At 34.9% G+C, this 17,696-nt stretch overlaps 1 protein-coding gene across 4 annotated transcripts in view; it reads left to right on the plus strand.

Moving 5' to 3' along the window:
- Positions 1-6,056: 6,056 nt before the first annotated feature.
- The window catches only part of LOC113118646 (spectrin beta chain, non-erythrocytic 4-like), a 73,255-nt gene continuing 61,615 nt past the window's right edge, over positions 6,057-17,696 (plus strand). For 2 of the 4 annotated variants that reach the window (XM_026287976.1, XM_026287980.1), the window contains exons 1-3: positions 6,057-6,372; positions 16,486-16,653; positions 17,538-17,689. In XM_026287976.1, coding sequence (XP_026143761.1) covers positions 16,509-16,653; positions 17,538-17,689 — 297 coding nt within the window. In that variant the 5' untranslated portion in view covers positions 6,057-6,372; positions 16,486-16,508. Of the gene's footprint in view, positions 6,373-16,485; positions 16,654-17,537; positions 17,690-17,696 lie in introns of those variants that run through there. The other 2 variants (XM_026287977.1, XM_026287978.1) reach the window with 1 other exon arrangement.

A 17,696-nucleotide genomic window follows, 5' to 3' on the forward strand; every position in this document is an offset into this window, starting at 1 on the left:
CAAGCTATTCACAATACACATAAATACATGTTTGAATACTTTGTTACAAGTTCAAATAATACAAAAAGTTTTGTAAAAGTTTGTAAATACATCTGTACACTTTACAATGAAGATTTAAAAAATTTTAACAGAACATAAAAACATTTCTCCATTTATAATATAAAATATTTCACTAAAATGTCAAATGTCAATTTCATTTTACAATCTACAATAAAAATTCACAAGCTATTCACAATACAACTTAGACTTTTAAATTTTTAACTTCCACACAATAGCCTTGAATTTACATAACATTAACAGTTTTAAAGGAGTAATTAAATTATGTATAGCATTATAAACATTTTAATGAGATGTAAACCTAATGTTTTGTAGGTGAGTGACTATGCATATCTGGCTCTTACATACAAATGGTCATCAACCACATAAAGGTCAAGTGCCTGTTGGTCAAGTTTCTCTGCTGGCATCACACAAAACCAATCCTTATCATTTGAAACACGAAATGCATGGAAATGAGAGTCAAACGATTGTGGGAGCAACAGTTTCCCACACAGTATCCACAATGTATCTACACTGAAAACGTACTTAACCTGAAAGAATAAAGGAACTTCCTCTGTATGCACAACATCAATAACAAACACATCTTTGGTGCTGTACTTTACATTATTTACACGTTGAAGTGTTTTACCTGCAAAATCTATGGCTTGACAACTTTTGTGACTTTTAAGTGTATTTTGAAGCTCTCTGGGTAAAAATGTAAATGGAGTGCGTATGCTTGTTCCAGTCACTTTTTCATAATCACTCAACATGCTTTCTGATGAAAACTCCCAACACTGTTTGAATTGGTGTCTTTTGCTTAAGGAAGCAGCAATATTCATGAATGTCTGTGAACAATTTGGACATGCATAGGGTCGTGGCATCCTCTCAGTCTAAGATAAAATAATCCTGACAACAGCAGTTGGCAATGGTTTGTCACCAGGTGCAGTTAGCTTCAACTCATGCCTTTGGAGAAAGAGTAGTGTGTTCCTGTTGTATGAGGGACGAAAGGTTGAATACAAAATACGTGCAAAAAGCAGAGAGAACACTGTCCTCCACCCCAACTGCTCAGCAAAGATCCCTTCATTTTCACAGTGCTGAAAATTCTCTTCTCGCTGAAGACCTGTTTCCAGTTAGACGCTCCCAAAATCTGTACAGTGGGATATGGTGTGGCTGGTTCTTCCTAAACAGAATGGAAAAAACAATATTACAAACATCAAAAGTAAATCTGGATTAAATTCATATTCCCAATGACTAGTTACAACTGTCTATCTACACTTAAGCCAGAATAGTTTTTATATCATCTTACTTTCAGGGATGCACCGAATAAATTCAGGGCCAAAACTTCTAGATGCACTTGGCCGAAAACTACTTTTTAAAAAATAATTATTAATTTCTTATTTAAAAAATGTGAACGTTTTACTCTCGAATTAGTGATTTAACATCCCGCCCCCCAGGCAGCTTATAGCCTGTATAAAGACGTACAATATTCAATTTGTATTTTCAATACAAGCTGTCTAAACGGAAAACATGCATACCACAAAGACTCTCTGCAACAGCTTCTCTTCTGGCATCCATGTAATGTGCTTCTATAACGGATTTCCCCTTAGCCAAACTCAAAACATTGGACACAATTTTGCTGAAGGAATCCTGGAAACACCGGCTTAAATTTACGGCATGCATTCGACCCATTTCCTGGAATAACAAATACAAATACGAAAAAAAAAAAAAAAACAATTAATTTTAATTAATGTTATTTATTTTCTCACCATAGTATAAAGCAACAGTTCACACACCATGCTCTAATGGGAACTTTATACTATTTTTCAGCACTGAACTAGTGAATATTGCCATAATAGAATAAGAAAAAAAATTTAACTGTAGCAAGAACCAACTGGTGCTGAAACAGCAGGTTTCATGACCTTTTAAGCATGTCTATAAATTGTATATTACTTTAATGTCTAAAAAATAAATATTAAACAGTTGACTTACATATCCATTTCCCTCTGCATCTCTCAGGTAAGGGTATTTGGAGATAAGAGCCTTGACTGCACAAACATAGTCACTGTTTGAAGGATATCTATCAGAAGATTAAAAAAAGTGCGCAAATTTACTACAAATGTTTACCAGGGTTTGGAATTTAAAAAACAAAATAGTGTTTATTAAACTTACAGTGTGTGCTGAGCCATAGTCTCGTGCAGCACTCGTACAATTTTATGCCGGTAAGTGCTGATCTTATGACGTGATTCTTTGTTATCCAATTTTAACTGAACATCCTTTGGGAATTTGGTAGTGAGAAGACGAGGAATGGGGCTGAAATTCTTTGCTCTTGGCTGTTTAGACAGAGGAATGACACAGAATAGAGATGAAACAGTACAAAAATGTTCATATCACGATTATAGTGACCAAAATGATCTCTGAATTTTAACAGCATTAGCTACGTTTACATGGACACAATCAGAATGAAATAAATACAATTGATGAATCCGAACAAGGTGTTTACATGAATGATAAATAAAGTAATCAGGTTGATGTGCGCGTTTATGTGTCACAAGTTTCAAATCGGATTTGATGTTTTGACATGCGCACACTGCACAAATATACAGAGTTTCCGGCTGTTCGTGCATAAATATTCTCCTCTATTGGTTATTTATTTGTTTTAAACAGCAGACATAATATTAATTTGTCTCTGGTCATAATTTAGAGCAGATTAACCGTTTTGCCGTGCTGCTTATTGATCACGCAGGAAAAATGCCCCTCACCACGGCCAAAACCAGACATCTTTGGATAAGAATCCAAAACAAGGACTGGTGGGACGTTGTCCTGCTTCACTTCACAGAGACGCGAGTGAAATTAGGATTTTAGAATGACGGGAAACTTATTAATATGACACTTTATTCAACAGGAAGAACAGCTCGTTCCACGCGTCATACGTCATTACGCTATTTAACGTCATTGCACAGTCCTTTCAGTTTCGGTTTTCAATCCGGTTCTCTCGATCGGATTACAAAAGGGATAAACCGCCCATTTCAATCCGATCTAAATTTCATCCGGATCAAGCTAAATCAGATCGATTAAGGTGTTTACATGAAGGTTTTTTAGTCCGATTGAGCCATCAATTAAATTACAAGTGTCCATGTAAACGCAGCTATTGATAAAATGTTCTGGAATGTTCAAAAAGTACTCACATATACTGAAATCACTTCACAGAGTTATATGTCGAAACCAACAAAAATAAGCAGCATTATGCACTTTTTGTAACATAAAATGATGGCCAGATTTTAAATAAACAAATTAATTAACCGACTTAATTCATTTGGACTTATTTTACGATCTCTTTATTGAAGTTTTGAAGCATCAGAGTTTGGGTTAATAGACTTCTAATAAAGTTACTTCTGTGAAATCTTTCAGACTTTGAAGTGCAGTTTTACTGTGCTTTATCAAGACTGACATCAATGTCATTCTGGCAAAAAAAATAATACAAAATTTAAGGACTTAAAGAAAATCAGTCAATCAGAAGAAAATATAAGGGAACATAAATAAAACAATACGAATACTTGCCTCAAAGCTGAAGGTGTAGTCAGACTTTCAGACGGTTCTTCACTCTGGTTCTCTTCAAGTTGTTGGATAAGTTTGATAAATTTAACTTGCTTCTTAAAAGACTTCTCAAAAAGTTGTGCTATCATGTGATCCGTGAGACCAGCACTGACAGTTTCCCCATCAACTTCAAAATCTAAGAGTCAAAGAGACATTTGCTAAGTTTCAAAAAACTTACAATGAATGAAATGTATATGACTTATAGATAGGGCAGAATCAGGTAACGTTAATCACACTATTTTAAACACGGGGAAAGATTGATGGGCAGAACACAAAGAACACACGTCACAAGTTTGTCTGGACTTTTGCAAGATATCTACTTTTTGAACATGCACAAGACGGACGTTATTTGTATATCAGAGTTGGGTTTGGGCTGAAAACATGAAATGCACAGAGTTTAATAGGTATGAAACCGTATGTGTAACGAATGTCAAACGTTAAATTAACGCCTGGTTCAGATTACACGATAACATTTAACAGATCAGTTTGACGCAGGGTGTCGTGGGGATTCATAAACCACAACGGGCGTCGGGACGCAAGATTCAATAGTTTCATCTCGTATAGTGTGTCATAACTGCCCACTGCTCCGGGTGTGTGTTCACAGTGTGTGTGTGTTCACCGCTCTGTGTGTGTGCGCGCACTTCGGATGGGTTAAATGCAGAGCACGAATTCTGAGCATGGGTCACCATACTTGGCTGAATGTCACGTCACTTTCATAATAGGCGACAAACAATGTCGCGAGTGCGATGCTTCACGACATCACGACTAGCATGTTTAATTTTTAACGGTCATCCACGACGGTTCTGTCAAGAGTGAGTGAGTATGTGAGCGAACAACAGTGAGTGTGTGTGTGTGTGTGTGTGCGCGAGTGAGTGAGCGACAGTGTGTGTGGGCGAGACACCGTGACTATCATAACTGACACAAAAATCTTGTAAATTAATCTGAACCAGGCATAACTTAATTTACCAGAATTGCAGCACACAAACTAAATCACTTTATACTATAAGCGGACGGTTAATAGCACTGGATTCGTACATAAGCTAAATAAACTTGCTAATGCCATGCTTAAATAGCTGTAACATTTTATACATTTTTGATTGGATTAAATATAAAACTCACCTTTGAATTTTCTCTTTTCTTCCTCTGAGAATTCGAGTCCGGCCTCTGTTAATTTTAAAAGGAGTTCTTCTGACGACATCGACGACAAAGCCATGGTCGTCTGCTTCCCGCTCTCCGTTCTGTTTGAAAATTCTTTGGCCAATCAATGTCGTGTTGCTATGCCTATGACATATTGTGTATTGTAACGTAATATTTAAGTAATTAACTGCTTTAAAAATGTCAAAACGTGTACACAAATGGATAACAGCATTGCATGCTGTCGTATATGCTAAATTTACGTTTCTAATTTCGCTTTGAGTAGTTGAAACATTTAAATTGTTTGTCACATGTACTAATTATATAAAAACTATAAACACAAATAATCAAAACTCACCTTTACATTTCGTCTACAAACTATTTGATCATTTAAATCCAGCTTCTTAATATTTTTGAGCTTTTAAGTCGAAAAAGACAGAAGCAAAATGCCTGGACGTGTGTTTCAGAAGTGCTTCTTCCCGCTCTCCGTAATGACAGAAAATTCCGTAACGGCTGCAGCAGCGATGCCGAATTCGACCAATCAGTGTCTTGTTGCTATGCAAATTATTTAACACAGCAACCAATCGTGCATGAAACAGTAATTTGGTTGGATTGCAAAGGAAAGCAAAAGACAAATTGCGTGGATACCAATGATAAATGTATTTAATCATGATTGTCTATTAAAATATTTATTAAAAAAACTGCATGTATTTTGTTTTATAAATATCACAAAACCTGTTTCCTAGTGGTTTTCACATGTTTTTAGCACTATTTTCAGAACTGTTATGATAATGTACATTTAAGACAGTTGTATAAACTCATTTAAATATTTTAATCTGTAAATTATTCATATCTTTACGATTTAATCATTTTCGTTCACAGAGATTGTATGCTATTTGCAAATGTAATAATAAGGGAGCTGTCTATCAAGGTTGACAGGTATTCAATGTACCCTTGATGTGAGAACAATTTTGTACCTTCATTTCAGATGTACCTTAAAAGGTACCAAACAGTTTCATCAGAGGTCTTTCCTGTACCATTTAGGGTACAATTATTAAAAAGGTACAAAACCGTCCTTCGAGGAACATTATTTGTACCACCATGTACCTTTTTTTCTGAGAGTGTAGGTCGGGTAAATGTTTTTTTTTTTTTTTTTGGATCTAGGGCTTTAATCTAATTTTAATCTAGTCACTGTACCAGTGTGTGTGTGTGTGTGTGTGTGTGTGTGTGTGTGTGTGTGTGTGTGTGTGTGTGTGTGTGTGTGTGTGTGTGTGGCTCCCCATCACACTACTTCTGAGAGAAAGAGAGAGAGAGAGCGCGTGCGGATCCGGTGCACGGGATATCCGAGCACACCGGCGATCAGACCGAGCAAACAAATCTGGCCTCAGACACATTTTTATTGTGATCCGAGTGATATCCCGCCTGAAGGAGCCGCGCACTGACCGGTGTCACCGAGTCCCTTTCTTCTCATCGCGCACCTGACTCAAGTATGCCAGAGAAAAGAGACAGCTCTCAGTCCATCCGGGATTATTCATACATCGCATGAGAAGCATATTAAGCATCGCCGATCTGTGCTATAATCATTCATCCTCAGGAGTGGATGTGCAGGTAAGGACGCAGTGAATCGCGTTGAGATCCGTGCTGGAGAACAGTGATTCCCGGTCGCTGGTATAATGTCCGTCGGTTCCTGGACGGTGCATGCAGCGAACACCGGCCTGTGCTGGACACACACTGCAGTCATTTCTGGGCCGTGTCTTGAGCGATATTGTGCTTGATGTATATGTCAACCGCTGGTTTTCCATTTAAGAAAGCCAGGCCTGGTATTTCATATCCGCTCGCTGCTGCATTTTCCAACACACTGACATTGGACCACATTGAGGAAAGTTGCTTGTAAACCCAATAAGTGTCAATGTAAAGTGTCAGGCCTGAATGAAAGAAAACATTTAATAGGTGGCATGAACATTAGAGATGTAAGCCGACGAGAATAAGCAGCGCTGGGTGTAAACGGTGATGGGAATAGTGGTCAACAATGCGGTGAATGCATTGAAGAAATCCATCATCCGTGCATTCAAGCTGCACCCAGAGCTCCAGTCATGTGTCAGAGATGAGCAGCAGTGGACTTTTTGTCTAAAACATGAACCTGCCATCCATGCCATCCTGGTTAGTTGTAACAAGAGGCAGGACATATGAGTCATAAGGTTAAATGCAATCAGTAGGTTATATGTGCTGGTGTGTCTGCATTGCTCCTGTTGTATTGTCTCCTGAAATCTATGCACAAGCTTACTGAGTATAGTATTTAGACTGCAAAGGAGGCACAGAAGCTGCACCTAAAGTGACATATATGGCACAAAAATGTTTGTTTATACAGATTGTTTACTTCTGCAAAAACAGCAGGTGGAATAAATGCATTACACATGAGTTTTAATAGCAAACAATAATGTTATGAAATTGATATTTTATGATTATGGCAAAAATAGTAATGAAAATATAAAATTCTAAATATAAATATGATCAACATATTTAAAAAAAAAATGTAAAAAGAACAACATTTTGAACAGATAAAAAAAAATATTTATGCTTGTTATACTACCACCTTTTAAAATATCCTTTGAGCCATCTTTAACTAGACTGTTTAAGGAAACTTTATTTTCCACATCTTAATTATGTATAAAACCATATTCATGTGATATATGTGTCATTTTATTCATTGAAAACACTGCTGCATATGTTGGTGTAGTCTGAAATAGTTATATACTGTATATGTGCTATACATTTCTTAATACACAACCTGCTTACACTCCAAAACAACTAATTTTTTCTTTGCAACAGGCACTAGTTTTTCTAATTGTGCATTCAGTTGATTTGATGCAAATGCATATTTTTTAAAATGAGATGTTTTTTTTGCACATAGTAATCTACTCTTTGTTCAGTCTTTCACAGTGATGAGATTGAAGGCTTGCTTTACTAACAAAGGGTTTCAGAACAAGTGTCAGTGTCCCAGTGTGATGTCATATCACTGATGCGGTCCGTATAGTCTTGACATTCACTATTGCTCCTATTAGTTGGTTGTCTTTTAAAGTAAATTGGTGAAATAAAAATCTAATCATATTGGGTTTCTGAAACCCAATATACACAGATCTGTTTGTAAGTGCACATGTTTCATGTGTTGTCCAGTTCTGCTGATGCCAATGATCCCCAAGCAGATTTTCAGTGGAATAAATTCATTATTATGTCTATATCTGCTTAATTCAATCAAGAAATGAAGTATGGTGGTAGCAAGCATAGACAGAGAGAGAGAGAGAGAGAGAGAGAGTCCTCTGCCCGGAGACTGGTGGCCTTCAGGTTAATGTAGCATGGCATGATCTCCCTCAGGTCCTCCTCGATCCTTTGAGGACTGGATCACTGTTTTATTCCCCTGAAAGCAACATATACATTCTGAGAAGAAGCTCCAGCTCCTGATCTATCTGAGTTTAAATGTAGAATGTCCTTTTTAAAGGGCAGCTGTTGTTTTTGTTGAGGCAGATCTACTGTCAGATTGTCATCCAGGCCGTCTTGAGAAGATTGAAACTGATTTAGGATCATGATGTCATTATCCTAATGCTTATTTCTTGACCTTGAGGAAACAGGGTGGATGGTACCTGCTGCTTTGATAATTTAAAAAGAGCTAAATAATTAATACAAGCTGGCCCAGACCAAATCATATTGTCTCCTCTCCATCAGTAAGCTGGTGTGTGGTGGGTGTTCTGGCGCACTATGGCTGCTGTCACCTCATCCAGGTGGATGCTGCACACTGGAGGTGGATGAGGAGATACCCCCTGACAATGTAAGCGCTTTGAGTGCCTAGAAAAGCGCTATATAAATTTAAGGAATTATTATTATTATTATTATTATTATTATTATTATTATTATTATTATTATTATTATGATATTTTCTGGGCCAAAAATCTGTGGAATTCTGAGAAATGCATTTTGTGGTATGGTAAAATATGTTCAAGTGAGCTGAAAGAACTACACTCTTATTGCTGAATAGCTGAAAACTCAATTAAATTATTTCAAATATTTCATAAATACACAAACAAGCAGTGGGACATGTCCAGAACATGATGTGTTCCATTCTGTGAAGAAAATTCTTATGCACTGAAAAAATATATATATTGGATCAAAAAAAAAAACTCTAATTTGTTATACCCAAATTTGTTTGTTTTTCACAAATCCTATTTATAGTTACATTCTGACCTTAAATTTATATACCGTAAGACAAAACAAAACAAAAATCATACAAGTAGTAAAACATTATTTATTAAAAAGACATAATATGTTTTATTTAGATACAAGTAAACCTTAAAGGGTTAGTTCACCGAAAAATGAAAATTATGTAATTAATGACTCACCCTCATGTCGTTCCAAACCCGTGAGACCTCAGTTCATCTTCTGAACTCAGTTTAAGATATTTTAGATTTAGTCTGAGAGCTCTCAGTCCCTCCATTGAAGCTGTGTGTACGGTATACTGTCCATGTCCAGAAAGGTAAGAAGAACATCATCAAAGTAGTCCGTTTTCGGTGAACTAACCCTTTAATATTGGTCAGTATGATAATTTGGCTTTTTAAAACATAAATTCACCATTAACTAAAGTTAAATTAGCTCTAATATGAAATTAGGATTTCATTTATATAAAACTAAGGACATTTGTGTTTAATTTTAATATTTCTTGTGATGTTTTTTGAAAATGTGCATATTATTTTATGTTATGTACTACACTGTAAAAAGTGTCATCTTAAATAATTCTACCTTATTTTACATATAAAAAATCTAGGTATTAAGGGGGAAGCAGTTATAATATTTGAATAAAACCAGTAAATTTAGATCTAATAATTTTAAGGTTATGTTTAAAACCAAATCCAGAAAAAGAATACAACTCTGCAGTAAGTAAGGCTAGTATATATTCTGCACATGAATACTCTGGTGTCAGGAGAACGAGAACATTACAGGTTTGTTTCAGCTGCTTACACACAAAATCTTGTCACACAGTTTCTGAAAACACCAGAGCCACACACCAAATCTGCAAAACCATACACTAATCTCAGCCTTTGACTCTGCTTTTGACACTTTTTGCAAAACACAACACACAGTTCTATGTAACACAGAAATATCTAACAGGAATTAATATTATGGCAAAGGTGTTTTGCAAATGTTTGCTTTTGAGATGTGTCTGTGATATTTGGATTGCAGTGCTTCATTTTGCAAGAGTTGTGAGGCATTTTGTATTTTGTGTGTGCAATGTTTTAAAAAAGGCAAAGTTTTGAAAAATGTAAGCAGTAAACATAATAATCTTACATTTTTTCTATGTTGAAAAATATATTTACTTCTGTAGTCAAACTGAACAAAACCATGATCTTTCATTAGACCAATATAAAAATGCACTTTAAATAACTGACCCAGTCGTTTGATCTTATTTCAGTGTGTGAATCAAGGTCAGCTGGTGAATAGTGTGCTTTTGAGTCCCTCAGTGTCCCCGCATCACTTCTCGGTGAAACTGTGTATCTCTCAGGAGGAGGATGAGCAGAGTTTACGTGTGTCGGCTCTGTAAGAGAGGCAGAGATTTATCGACGGGCCGCTACTGTGAGGAAGATTCAGAGAACAGCCAAAGCCGTGTATTAATGAGCAATACTCTGCAAGGAACAGCAGTAGAATAAGGCTTCAACTCCTTGATTTACCCACCTTCAAAAAGCACACACATTTACTCGCTAATATTCACAGCCCACAACCAGAACGACTGATATTGCCTTAAACCTCAGAAGATGTGTTTTTGAGATGGCTTGTGAGGAGTGTAGTTAATAGTGAACGTGTGAACGCCTGAAGTGCTCCTCTCACAGCTGTGTTTGTTTGTCAGAGAGAAACACATATCAGTCAGATGCTGCGGTCAGACGCCTGTCATGTACAAGAGAGCCTTAACACGAGCTCAAAACAATACTACTGCTATCAGAGAAGTGGGCAGGGAAACCCTGGGTACATTATACTGACGCCCAATGTCATCCGATACCCAGGGTGTGTAAGAGATACATTGCAATTTTGCTAAATTTGCGTGTGGATTTCCTATTATTGTTTGTGTATTATTAATATATGAACCCTTATGAAAAAGAAGTGTGCTTAATTGTGTTGAAAGTGTGCACTTTAAGTGTATGTCAAATAAACAAGTATTTTTATTATATATTATGAAATAATACTTTTTTAAAGATGTTTTTCTGATATGTTGGCTGACATACTAAAACACCTGTGAACTAGGCTATTTGATTTTAATTTTAATTGTTGTTATTCATTATTACATCACAAGTTCATGTATTTTAAGTGTACTACATGGCAACATTATAAAAAGATTGTGTAATTACAAATGTATTTAAATACATAGAAGTTTTGGTAGCACTTTATTTTACAGTCCTGTTACGCATGTACATACTTTGTACTTTTCATAGTAATTACAATAATTAGGTAATAACCTGGTACTAACCCCATGTAGATTACATATATTACCAGTACTTTCTTAGGTACACTGTAATTACACTGTAAGTGCATGTACTGTGAAATAAAGTGCATCCTAAGTTTTATTATTAAAGTATATTTTTTAGTTAAATAAAGTTTATATATACCATAAATAATTACAAAATTACTAGTGCTGTCAAATTATTAATCACAATGAATCGCATCCAAATACAGCATATATTTTGAAAATATTAACATGCGTATACATTTATATATTTATATTCTTATATTTTACATTATGTATAAATAAATGTAATATATAATCACAATATATTTTTCTTAAATATATACATGCATGTGTGTGTCTTTATATATACACCTAATAAATATACACAGCACATATATATTATGTAAACAAAAACTTTTATTTTAGATGCGATTAATCACGATTAATCATTTGACAGCACTAAAAATGTAATTTAAAGATGTACTTAGGACTTACTTAATTGGTTAAAAAGCACTCTTAATTTCAACTAATTGCATTTGGTAATTTAACACATATTAATTTCATTGTAAACAACATTCGTTCAAGTGTCAGTAAACATTAAATTCAGTGTGGACCTATAAGTATATTCCATTACTCCTGCAGAAAAAGTACTCTTTTCAAAAGTGTGTTTATTTTTTTACAACAAAAAAATATTGAATATTAAACGTCCTGTGTAGTGCTGGGCAAGCGATTAATCGTGATTAATCTCATCCAAAATGTAAGTTTTTGTGTACATAATATATGTGTGTGTAATTTGTCTATTTAATATATATATATAAATACACACACATGCATGTATATATTTAAGAAAAATATGTTGTTAATATATTAAAAATAATATATATATAATATAAAATATATGAATATAAATATATATGTAAATATTTTCTAAATATATACTGTATGTGTGTGTCTTTATATATATATATATATATATATATATATATATATATATATATATATATATATATATATATACATATAATAAATATAAACAAAAACTTTTATTTAAGATGTGATTAATCGCGATTAATTGTTACACAGCACTAATTCTATGACATAAAAACGTTTGTCTTTTAATTTGATGTATTTTAGCTTTGAGATTTAAAAAGGTTATAGTTCACCAAATAAGTATTTATCAGAAATAATAATTTAAATAACATTCTTTTTCTTTTGGAAAATGAACACCAATTAGTAATTGTAAGTAGACAAACACAATTGTTCAGTCATTTATCATTATCATTTATCATTAATATAATCCTCTCTCAGCCATTAAATGATTGTGAAGGAATTGGCTGGATTTCTGTATTTTAAAAATGTGTTCATTGCTTTCATCCATGGCAAAACCTGTGAAGTGAGGTTCTGATATGAATTAAAGGCTATTGGCTAAAAAGATTGAGCCAATTAATATGTCCCATTTACATGATATGACATAAACACTATTAGCTATTTAAAAAAATGTTTTTTTTTAAAGGCCCTGCCCCAACTTTCTGTTTCATTACGAAATGTGTCAACATTATGTTTATCGAAAAATTGGAAACTGTTGTTTATGGACTGCTGGAACTACTCTTGTGCCATAATATGGACATGCAGGTATTGCTGCAGAAGTTGTATGTTACAGACAGGGTTTCTCTCTGATATTCTTGATTCTCCACAATCCCACACTTAATCAAATTAAGCGAATACAGGAAGAGATTGTGGAACACCAACTAAGACGAATTGAACAAGCTCCCTGATTTCTCACCAGAGATCACTTATGAGCTTGTGTTGAACAGCTCATAGACTTTGTGGGTGTATTTTCTCAAAAGTGGGAGTGATATTTCTAGGTCAGGTTTGCATTTTAATATTATTTGGTTGGGATCAGTTTAGCAGGATACACATCTCACTGAAATTAATTACATATGTTGGCTAATAGATTTTTTTAGCTAATTTGTTGAAATTTGTTATTATGGTCACATAGATTTAAGGTTTAATAAAATTCTAGACTCATTGACTTTCCAGTGTTGGGACTGCAGGCTAATTCACAAAGAACTTGTTTAATGAGATAAGAAAACGTCTATGACTCTCACACGTTCCTTTGAAACTATCTTAGCTTTCTAACTCTGTCTCTTTGGTGATAGTGATACTATATTTCTGTGCCCTCTTTTCCTGTTTGCTTTTTGATATAGAGTGTTTGATTTCATTTAGATTTTTACAGTTTGTTCTAAAAATGATTTTGCAAGCTCTCTACAGTCTATTTTGGATATTTGTGGGTTATTAATATATTGATCAATCAAATGAAATTACAAAAGAATGTGCCAAGTGCATTGTGATTGGGAATTTTACTCCGTGCAAAACGGAAAGTGTCAGTGTGCCCTTAAAGAGACGAATTCCTTTTTTCATAAAATACATGGCCCACATACCTCCCCATTACATCTCATGATTTGTGAATAATCTGAGAAAATAGGCCAACCGTGAAACATCTGAAACACATTCATATTTATTTATATTGTCTATTTAAACATCATGAGGATTTAAAGAAAAAAGTCAAACTTGTACATCTGTGTTTATGTGTGTGTGTACACATACATACATGCAAATACGCACAAACACACACACACACACACACACACACACACACACACACACACACACACAAACAATCACACACACGCGCGCGCACACACACGCGCGCACACAATCACACACACACGTAAACAGTATAATGCAAATGAAGAGCCAAACAGGAAATCATCATATAATATATAAATATATTATATGTTAAGATTTTTATCTTCATATTCAGATTTATAAAAAATATATTCTGATTTACTTCCATATGTTTAAAATTTACATTGAAATACTAATATTTTATTTATTTAGATTTCCTGTTTGGCACTTCATAAATGCAAAAATATATAGAAATTTGATTGTTCAAGAGAAATATGAAAATGTATATAATGCAATTATATATTCTAATTAAGGATAAGAATGACATAAATCAAATATATGTACAAGTGAAATATGAATATGTTTAATGCAGATATATGTTTGAAATAAAAATGAATGCCATAAATCTGACATACAAAACATAAATTCAGCGTATCTCTTGATAGTTGGAATATTTCTCAGGATGTCCAAAACCATGGTGTTTGTGTGTGTGTGTGTGTGTGTGTGTGTGTGTGTGTGTGTGTGTGTGTGTGTGGGTGGGTGTGGGTGTGTGTGCATGTGTGTGTGTGTGTGTGTGTTATTATGGGGGGATGGTGCTGGTGAGATTTTGGGTTCATGTGTACTGGGGGAGGGGAACGCTCTGCATTTGTGTGCTGCATACTCTCAGTACAATAATGACTGAAATCTCAATGAATGTGTGAGGAGAAAGAGCAGATCACACCTGTCAAAGACTCTCGGTGTTTGTTATAACCATGAGAACAGTGACTGTATGGATGGGAATTCGTGGAGCAGCTCATATGACACACAGCAGCACACAATGATGGTCTGGTTGTTCACAGTGGAAAGGCTTCTGGAAGGGGGAAGGGGTGAAGGATTAGCCTCCTAAATCTATTAGAAATTCATTCATACTAAATTCACTTCTCAAGACGCTGGAGAAAATAAGAGGGGGTGCTCTCTCTTACATTGGTAGGTGAATTGACCCAGTTGTTCTGTATTCCTGTAAAAAGGTCACTTGACGTCACCCTCTCATGAAGCTACTGTACATCAGCTTGAGGGGAAATGGGACAGTTATTTGTTTTGGTTTCACAGGAACATCTGACTCATAAAACAAATCGTTCCCATCCTGGATGCTGAATAGCCAGTGTAGCGTTTCTGAGCTACTTTAGATAACATAATAGGCTAATAACTGTTCATCTAGCTTGCTCTGCACATATAGGCCTTACAGTAGCTTACAGGAGCCATGGCTGTGTTCCAATCACTTCAGGTGCCTTGCAAAGTAGACATCACAGGATATTAAGCCATTAGATGTAGACAGCATCTGGGCTTAGTCTCAAAGACACTAAAAAGGCAAGTGTACAGTATATCATCACAGAAAGTGAAAATGGAAAATATAACCATTAGTCATTGCACACCAATGACACCAATGGCTACTAGACATTAGATGTTTTTGTGCGTGATTGTTGATTGCACTAGATGTGACAATCAATCATATTAGAGAGAAACCCTGTCTGTAACATACAAACCACTCTGTGTAGCTTTATGTGCGCAATGTTACTTTAAAGAGTCAATAAAATGAATCCACATGAATTGAGTGGTAAAATCCAAACTTTGTGAAGGGACACGGGTGCTTTATGTGATTAACAGATTTCATTTAGCCTTGCATTCACATATTGTTATTCACATTTATTGCACAGCTCTATTCATATGGGTTAGCTTTATGTAAGACTTGGTGGAACAAAAATCTCTCAGATTTGAAACTGATCTTCATTTGTGTTTAAAAGATTTAAAAAAAAAAGCCTCTACCTACATTTTGTTTAACTCCAAAGATGCACCTATACACACAATTCACAGCAGTTTCCAGATTAAATAGAGGCAGTAAAACTTCTTCAAAAACAACTTTCTAAGTTAGCTTTTGTAAAAAAAATATTGTAAAATATTTGTAAGCTAATACATTTTGATGTTTGCATTATACAATCAGCTCCATATATCAGATGTTTCTGACAGTAAGCTTGCTTGGTAGCACACCTGGTGCAGCACTGATAGCATAGGTACAAGTCCTGTGAAGCACGAATCACGAGTAAGCTTCAAAAATAAAGGTCAAACAATTGTAGAAATAAGCTGAAATGGCATGGTTGCAAGCGTCACATTTGACTTTGTTAACATAATCGGTTCATTTTAGGGAAGGGTTTAATGTAGTTGACATTTTCAGCACTACTCACCATACTTTTCATCACCAACATAACAAACCATTGCCAGATTTCACTAATTCACTGTTTTTAGTGCTACTCTCTCCACATTTCACTTTGAAAGTCTGACATATGCAAAAGAAATGTAATATTAGCCGAAATGTTGTCAAACATATTTTTTCCCCAATGAACCTTTGTTGAAAAGTCTTATGGGTTTGGAATGACATGATGGTGATCAAATGGTGACATGTTAATTTTTGAGTAAGTCTGTGTTTGTGTGCCTTTTTTTATAGTGATTTGGATTATATTAGGTATGTGTTTGGGGGGTACTGTGGAAACTGACTTTTACTGCACTGTATTTAGGGCTGCTTGAGGAAGCAGGTGCGATGGCCAATGCCTCAACAGACCTGGACAATGCTGACGCCCAGAGACAGCTCAACAACAACAACAGGCCTGCAAGCACAGGATTCTGGGAAACAGAGACCACCAGTGCCAAACTATTTGAGTCCTCTCGCATTAAAGCACTAGCAGGTGAGTAGAGGATCTGCTGATGTGTGAGTCTATATTTTGAGCATATGTATTCAATAACTTTAAGTTTGAGGTCAAGTCGTTTTAGTATTTTTGTTAAAGAAATTAACATATCTATTCAGCAACAATGGACTAAACCGCTCAGAAATTACATTTATTTTACAAAAGCTGTTCTTTGTATTGATCAGGGAAGCCTGAAAGAATATATCTTGGTTTCCACAAAAATATTAATCAGATAAAATTGCTTTCATCTCTGACAATAAAAAGAAGGACCATGTGACACTGAAAATTAATGATGCTGAAATTCAGCTTTGGATCACAGGAATAAATTACGTTTAAAAATATATTACAATAGAAAACACTTATTTTAAATTGTAAAAAATCTATAAATATTTTTACCATATTTTTGATTTGAATGCGTTCTCTGTGAGCATAAGAGATACAAAAATGTTAGAAAACGGACCCCAAACTTGAACGGTAGTGTATATAATAATAGTAAAATATTCTTCCACCGTATTCTTGTTATGGTTAATAAATAATTAATGGTTAACATAAAAATTCTGTAACACTTTGTCACAAATAAATCACTAAAATTAAAAACAAGCGTTTAATGGATTTAGGCAAATCAACATTATAATGTACAGCATGCAAAATAAATATTAATTCTGAGATTTGCTAAAGATTACATTTAACAGCATTATTAAGCTGGTGTTTTTTTTTTATTAACATTAAACAAGACCATGACAGATAATCTAAATGTAAAAGCATATGATAAATTAGCATATACTGTTAAATATATAATATTGACTGGTAAGTAAAGAATATATGTGATAACCGATATTGTACCGATATTGTGTGTCCTTTATTTGCCTCTCTCATTTTACCAGATGAGAGGGACGCAGTCCAGGAGAAAACCTTTACTAAGTGGGTAAACTCTCACTTGTCCCGTGTGTCCTGCCGTATCTCTGACCTGTATAATGACCTGAGAGATGGATACATGCTCATCAGACTGCTGGAGGTGCTGTCAGGAGAGCTGCTGGTAAGCG

This window comes from Carassius auratus, chromosome 18 (genome assembly GCF_003368295.1).
Source record: "Carassius auratus strain Wakin chromosome 18, ASM336829v1, whole genome shotgun sequence".
NCBI classification, from domain to species: Eukaryota; Metazoa; Chordata; class Actinopteri; order Cypriniformes; family Cyprinidae; genus Carassius; species Carassius auratus.